At 35.3% G+C, this 7,838-nt stretch overlaps 1 protein-coding gene across 1 annotated transcript in view; it reads left to right on the top strand.

The window, feature by feature from the left end:
* Positions 1 to 7,838, top strand: part of MYCBP2 (MYC binding protein 2) — a 376,124-nt gene that overhangs the window by 103,550 nt on the left and 264,736 nt on the right. The window contains exons 13-14 of the mRNA XM_042781038.1: positions 2,148 to 2,312; positions 4,684 to 4,842. Of these exons, the coding sequence (XP_042636972.1) occupies positions 2,148 to 2,312; positions 4,684 to 4,842 (324 nt within the window). The remainder of the gene's footprint in view (positions 1 to 2,147; positions 2,313 to 4,683; positions 4,843 to 7,838) is intronic.

Genomic DNA, 7,838 nt, shown 5'->3' with positions numbered 1-7,838 from the left:
AAGATTATCTTCTGTGTCTGTGTTAATTGGTTTCCCTTTTCTTTGTTGAAGACGATCTGTGCAGTCCTTCTGCCTAGTCTGCCATCTTGCCAGAACTCCCCTCGTGAATTTTTTATATGCTTTATAGATACATAGCTGTTTATCTGAGAATGTATTATTGTCTTGTTTTGTCAGTTAGTGTTAATTTAAAAACTATTCCATTAGATTGTTTTAAGAAAGTCCAGACTTTGGAAGGAATATATATTTCAGAATGAAGGTAAATTTTATGTATCCTTGTGTAACAGTGTCATTTCTAGATCACTGTTCCTGATTTTTTTTTTTTTTTGTCTATAATGAAATTGTTACTCAGAATGGAAAAATAATCAATATTGTTTATCTCTTTTCTATATTTCTGCTAAGATTCTTCCTGAAAGGATTATTCTTTCTCATCTGTAACTTTTCATATGCTTAATACTTTTTAGCACTGTAGAGTTGTATCTTACGGGGATTAGGTTTTTGAAGTCAACATATAAAGCAAAAATCATGTTTAAATAAAAGTTACCCTGGAAATATCCCTTCAGATACCCATAAAGTTTAGTAATATCTCTCAGATACTTTAGCACTCCCAGGTTTTCCCCTTAACATTTGGAGCATATTTTGTTTTCCTTTGGTTGAGCAGCAGATAAAATAGTTGCCATATGTGTGTATATGGATCATGTTGTATGAAAAATATATATTGGTATCTTTAAACACCAGAATTGTATCCAGGACAATAGTATGTTTTATTCCAAAAGGTATGCAGGGGCTGACTAAAAAAGCAGTAGATTAATATGTCCTATCTTTTGTTTATTCTAAGAACTTTAAATTTATTCTTTTTTCCATATGTATCTTTCCTCTCCTTACAATCTGTCATTAACCTGGTATAGATATTTAACAATTGAATCTGGAATCAATGAGGGACTTGTTTCACTTTCCAGGCTTTAGCATAAAATTATAGATGAGGCTGAGTTTGAGAGAAAAGAGAATTTTTATATATATGACAGTACAAGTAGTGTAAATAGCTAAGCTACAGATTGGACCCCCTGGAAGTTTGGTATAAATTACGTTACCCTTTGGGAATTTAAGCGTGCTTCAAAAAAAAGCAAGATAGTGATCATCTAAATGCTAATTGACCAAATAAGACTTACAGATTGATTTATTGTATAATTGACATGTTGGCCTTTGAGTTTATATTGGCCTTTGTGAAAATAAATAAAGTTTATTCATAAATGCAGGTTACATTTCTTTTTCCTTGGGCTTTATATAGAAACCATTATTTGTATGTAAGCAAGTTGCTTACCCATTTCTGTAAAATTGATTCTGACTTGATGCATCTTCATGTATGTGAGAATAGAATTGTGCTCTTTAAGGTTTTCAGTGGCTGATTTTTTGAAAATAAATAACCAGGTCTTTTTTCCAAGGGCATCCAGGTGGAATCAAACCTCCAACCTTTCAATTAGCATCTCAGCATGTTAGCTTTTTGTACCACCCAGAAACTCCAGTTATTTGTACATGGTGTTGTTGTTGTTAGGTACTGTCAAATTGGCTCCGACTCGTAGGTACCTTGTGTACAGTAGAACAAAACACTGCCTGATCATGCTCCATCCTCAAAATCCTTGCTGTACTTGAGCCCATCTTTGCAGCCGCTGTGTCAATCCATCTTGTTGAGGTTCTTCCCTTTTTTTGCTAACCCCTTCTTTACCAAATATGATATCCTTCTCTAGGTAATGGTCCCTTCTGCCAACTTGACCAAAGTAGGTGAGACGCAGTATGGTCATTCTCACTTCAAGAAGCATTCTGGCTGCATTTCTGCCAGTACAGATTTGTCAGTTCTTTTGGCAGTCCATAATATTTTCAATATTCTTTGCCAACATCATGATTCAAAGGCATTAACTCTTTGGTCTTCCTTATTCATTGTCCAGCTTTCACATGCATATAAGGCCATTGAAAATACCATGGCTTGGTAAGATACACCTTAGTCTTCAAAGTGACATATTTGTTCTTCAACACATTAAAGAGGTCCTTTGCAGCAGATTTTCCCAGTGCAATATGACGTCTGAGTTCTTGACTGCTGGTTCCTTGGATATTTGTAGATGTGTTAAATTAATTTTATTCATTTGTTTCATAAGCTAAGAGCAGAAGGCAATCAAAACCATATAAACCTAAGAAGATAATTAAAATGGAAGGAAAGATTGTGGTCTATACTGCCTGCAATAATGGAAGTAGTTCTGTTATTTCTAAAGATGGAGAGCTATACATGTTTGGAAAAGATGCCATTTACTCTGATAGTTCAAGTAAGTTAAAAAAAATTTAAGTATTACTTCATTTTATGGAAAAAATCAATACTAATCTTTATATATTCCAAAGATATGGCTGAAAATTAGTATTTGTAACATGTGTTCTCTTTATTTTTCACATTTTTTCCCCACATACAACACTTTGTGGTTCCTTTGCTATGAGGGGTAATTGACTCAATGGTAGTGGCTTTTGTTTCTGGTTCTTTTCTTTCACTTTTAAGAAACCGTGTTGCTATTTTCATGCAGAGCTAATTATCAGGCTTGGCTAGTAAAGATACAGCTTAGTGTTACTTTCTCTGGAAAGCTTTCCCTAGACTCGGTAAGATGCTCATATGACACGAACCCTGGGATTTGACTGTCATATCCTTGCTGATTGTAATTGTTGAATTATTTATTATTCCCTTTAAACTGTTAGGCTGTCAGAGAGAAGACTCTCTCTTATTTGCTGTTAAAACCCAGTGCCAAGTACAGTGCCTGGCACAGTGTAGATTCTAGGAAATATTGGTTAAGTGATTGATAGAGCGATAAAACAAACATTTAAGTAGTGGATATGAGGGTTAAATTCACTGCCATCAAGTTGATTCAGACTCATAGAGACCCCTATTGGGTTTCCAAGGCTGTAAATCTTTATGGAAGTAGATTGCCTCATCTTCCTTGCATGGAGCAGCTGGTAGCTTTGACCCACCAACCTTCTGGTTAGCATTCAAATGCCTTATGCATTGCACCACCAGAGATAAACAGATTTTATATATAAACTCTAACCTTAAAAAAATCACCATAGTATGTTGCTAGATTTTCTTTCTAGCACTTATAAATAAGTATAGTGAAATGAAGCAGCCCCCTTCAAAAGACTTCATGTAAGATAGAGGTTTATAAACTAGTAATATCTAGGAGTTTCTTTGGAAGGGGAAACAACAATTATTGAAGTTTATGAATGGAAGTTTAAGTGATTGTTTCAGGCTAAGGAAATGATGTATGTCAAAACTTCATAGCAATTACTTACTAGAAAGTACTGTACCCGGCTGATAGATGAGCTTGCTTAATGTGGTGGTATCCCTTGCTCACTAAAATCTTCTTGGCTGGGGCTGATGGAAATTACACTTCTGTTCAACAAATATTTATTGAGCACTGACTATATTTAAGAGATTGGTGAATTAGACAGATATGGTTCCTGTGTTTCAGAGGATCTGAGAGACAATTAGGCAATGCAGAATTTAAATATATGAGAGATGTAGTTTAATGGTCATGAATATAGTCTTATATCTGGCACCACTAATTTATAGTTGGTTAATAGTTTACTTAGCCTTTTAAAACTTTCCCTTCCACTCGCTCAATAATAGCACCAGCTGCATGCATTTGTAACGATTAGAGGAGATAATGCTCATAAAATGCTTAGCACAGAGCCTAGCACACATAAGGGCTCAAATCATGTCAGTAGTAAGTATTGTGACTATGTATACATTTTTTTAAATATGCCAAATACTAAAATGATAGTTTTTGAAGTATATTTAATAAAAACACCTAAACTAGTTAGTATAGGGTAAAAGAAGGCCACCTTAAGGAAGTAATAACTGAACTAATATTGTAGAATAGTTTTCCCAAAGTGTGATACAAGGTTGCCATTTGTTATTTAAATAAAATGCTTTAAATTTTTAAAAAATATTTATTTTTAATGTATATTGGAAATATACAATATTTGCTTTTTACTGTTATTACTGCTTTTGACAAGAATAAAAATGCTTCAGTCCATTTAAAGTAGATGCAAACAATACATAATGTGGTTTATACTTGGATATAACAAATATAATGAAAGTAATATGTAAATACTAGAAGTTAGGAAATAGTTTTATGTTAGATTATGGGAGGAAGCATTGTAGGTTATAAAAGATAGCAAAGTATTACTTGGAAAACTTCACAGCTTTCTACAAAAACAATGTCATTTCAGTATACTATGACAATTATTGTACTGTCTTTTGGTGAGACAGATCATAGCAAGTAAAGTAAATGATTTATAGGGCCTGTTGTGCCTGGACCAGGAAAGTTTGAGAACTACTAATGCTTCTGAGAATTGCTGAGAGGCACTGGCCATTACAGCAGCATTCAGGAGAAGTAAGTTTGAGCTAATGACACAATAAAGACTTATCTCAAGTCTGGATGGTAACGTTTTGAGATTCATTAAAAGTTACATTATAAAATTACAAAATTAATTTGGTGATACCCTACCAGACTCTGGCCATTTGTTTCCCACTTTGGGGACTCACTTTATCCCAGGTTGTTCTTTACCAGGTTGGTCTTTTTAATTATTGATGATTTATTAGGTTCAGAAGAACCTTTTTGTTGTTTCTTACAAATTTGTACCTTTCTATAGGTTTGGTAACTGATTTGAAGGGCCATTTTGTAACTCAGGTAGCTATGGGCAAAGCTCATACTTGTGTTTTAATGAAGAATGGAGAAGTTTGGACATTTGGTGTAAATAATAAAGGACAGTGTGGACGAGACACTGGTGCCATGAACCAAGGAGGGAAAGGTAAGTGTTTGATGTGTGGATATTAAAATTTGTGTTGTCTTTACATTAGTTTCAGAAGAATGTGTTTAAGAATATTAACCTTTCGAAAAAAGCAATTCTTTGATTTCATACTTCTGAATTAGGCCTACCACTGAATTTCTTACTTATTTGACAGTACTCATTGATAAAATATATCATTGGAGTAAGTGAGTAGGTTTTAATTTCTGAGCAAATGAACCTGCTTACTTATATAATTTTTTATATTCTTCATAAAATATAATAGTGTCTCTTTAGTTTTAGCATTGTTGATGCTTAAATTATTCCAGAAAAGTAAATTTTCAAAACACTTTGTTATTAGCCCTTTTATTCCACATGTTTTCAGTTTTAACCTTTACTGACAGCTTTTTCTGGCAAATACTACTTTTCTTGTTTGACAGAGTGTGCTATGTGAAATTTAATCTGTTTTGACAGGTTAGAATGATCCTTATGAAAGTCTGACCCTTTGTCAAGAAATGACTAAACTATAGATGCACCTTCTCAATAATATCCTTTTGCCTAAACTTCAGTTTATTGACGCAAAGAAAGGAATTTGTCCTTTGATTCTCATGCTTGTTATGTTGTTGTTGTTGTTTTTTTTTAATAATTTGTCTTTCTTTCTCTCTTGCTCTCCATTTTCACTTCTAGCAATTATTAAAATGTTTATAGTCTTCATTCCAATTTCTAGTTTAATGTTTTTAATTCTGTATGGGCGGAGGAATAGGACAATAATAAATATTAGAACTAAGCACTGAACTTGCTTAAAGTACAAATGATTTTGAGGATAAAGTTCTTAAAAAATAAAGCTAAAAGCAAGTTTAGCTCTTTTAGGACTTCTTGATGTCAGACAAGGTGGTCTGGTGGTGTAGACAGCATAGGCGATTCCACCACCTGCTCTCCACAGGTGAAAGATGACACAGCCTCCTTTTGTAAACATTATGGCCTTAGAAACCCTATGGGGCAGTTTTGCTCTGTCCTCCGTTCAAGGGTCTTTAGGTTGTTTCTGTCTTTTTACTGTTGTGACTAGTGCTGTGATGAACATGGGTGTACATGTATCTGTTTGTGTCATAGCTCTTATTTCTCTAGGATATATATATACCTAGTAGTGGAATTGTTGAATCATGTAGTATTTCTATGTCCAGCTTTTTAAGGAAGCACCATACCATTTTCCACAGTGGTTGCACCACTTTACTGTCCCACTAGATCTGGTGATATAGTGCCTAAGGCATTTGACTGCTAACCAGAAAACTGGCAGTTCAAACACACCAGCCACTCCTCAGAAGGAAGGTAGAGCAGTCTACTTCCATAGTGATGTTGTTGTTGTTATGTGCCATCGAGTTGGCCCCGACTCATAGCGAGCCCTCCTTGGGTTTCCGAGGCAGTATCACTACGGAAGTAGGATTGCCCAACCTTCCTTCCGAGGAGTGGCTGGTGGGTTTGAACCACCAGCCTTCTGGTTAGCAGTCAAGTGCCTTAGGCACTATGCTACCAGAGCTCCTTCTCTCTGCATAGACATACCTAATAGTTCTGCTTGTCCACACATCTATCCACCAGTACATCCATGTTTGCTTTCACTGACAGTGTAGTACTGTATGTGTAAAAGAGTTTCTCTTTGTTGTCTGTACCTCCCATACACTCTTTCTGTCTTCCTCTTCCTCAGTGCCACCATGTTGATCACTCACATTGGGTACATTGCTCTTCTTTTCACCCAAATCAATACTTGTCTCTACCTATCTAACAGTGTTCCTTCCCCGCCTCTCCCATCCCTGGTAACCAACAAAGAAAATTTCCTTCCATACATAAACCTTTCCTTGACTTTTTATAGTAAGGGACTAATACAATATTTGTCCTTCTGTGATTGACTTATTTCACTCAACATATTGTCCTCCAAGTTCATCCATGTTGTGCATTGTTTTGTCCATTCTGTGTTATTCTTTATGGTTGCATAGTATTCCATTGTGTGTATGTACCATAGTTTGCTTATCCATTCTTCTGCTGATGGACGCCTAGGTTGTTTCCATCTTTTGGCTGTGGTAAGTAGTGCTGCAGTGAACATGGGTATGCATGTATCTGTTATTGTCCTGGCTCTCACTTCTTTAGGATATATACCAGTAATGGAATGGCTGGGTCAAATGGTATTTCCAATTCCACCTTTTTAAGGAATTGCCATACTGCTTTCCACAGTGGTTGTATCATTTTACAGTCCCACCAGCAGTGTATGGGAGTCCCAATCGCTCTGCATCCTCGCCAGCATTTGTTATTTTCTGTCTTGTTGGACTTTACTGTTGTGCTGGGGCAAGATAGTATCTCATTGTTGTTTTGATTTGCATATCTCCAATGGCTAATGATCGTGAGCTTTTCTTCATATGTTTGTTGGCTGCCTGAATATCCTCTTTAGTGAAGTATCTATTCATTTCTTTTGCCTGTTTTTTAATTGAATTATTTGTCTTTTTGCTGTTGAGGTGTTGGAGTTTTCTATAAATTCTAGAGATATGTCCCTTGTCAGATATGTCATTGCCAAATGTTTCTTCCCAATCTGTAGGTTCTCTTTTGACTCTTCTTGGAGAAATCTTTGGAAGCACATAAAAATTTAATTTTTAGAAGGTCCCATTCATTTAGTTTCTCTTCTCTTGTTTGTGCATTTGGAGTTATGCTTGATAGTCTATTTATGCCATATATTAGGGCCCCTAAATTTACCCCTATTTTTTCCTTGAAGAAGTTTATAGTTTTAATTTCACATTTAAGTCTTTGATCCATCTGGAGTTAATTTTTGTGTATGGTGTGAGGTATGGATCTTGTTTAATTTTTCTTCAAATGGATCTCCAGTTTTGCCAGCACCATTTGTTAAACGGACAATCTCTTCCCCATTTGATGCATTTTGGCCCTTTGTCAAAGATCAGCTGACCATACATCAATGGATCTATTTCTGGGTTATATTCCATTGGTCTATGTATCTGTCATTGTACCAGTACCAGGAAGTT

Source organism: Orycteropus afer, unplaced genomic scaffold, assembly GCF_000298275.1.
Source record: "Orycteropus afer afer isolate SDZICR_OR568_19922 unplaced genomic scaffold, OryAfe1.0 scaffold00081, whole genome shotgun sequence".
Classification (NCBI taxonomy): domain Eukaryota; kingdom Metazoa; phylum Chordata; class Mammalia; order Tubulidentata; family Orycteropodidae; genus Orycteropus; species Orycteropus afer.
This window is presented reverse-complemented; position numbering and strand designations above follow the sequence as displayed.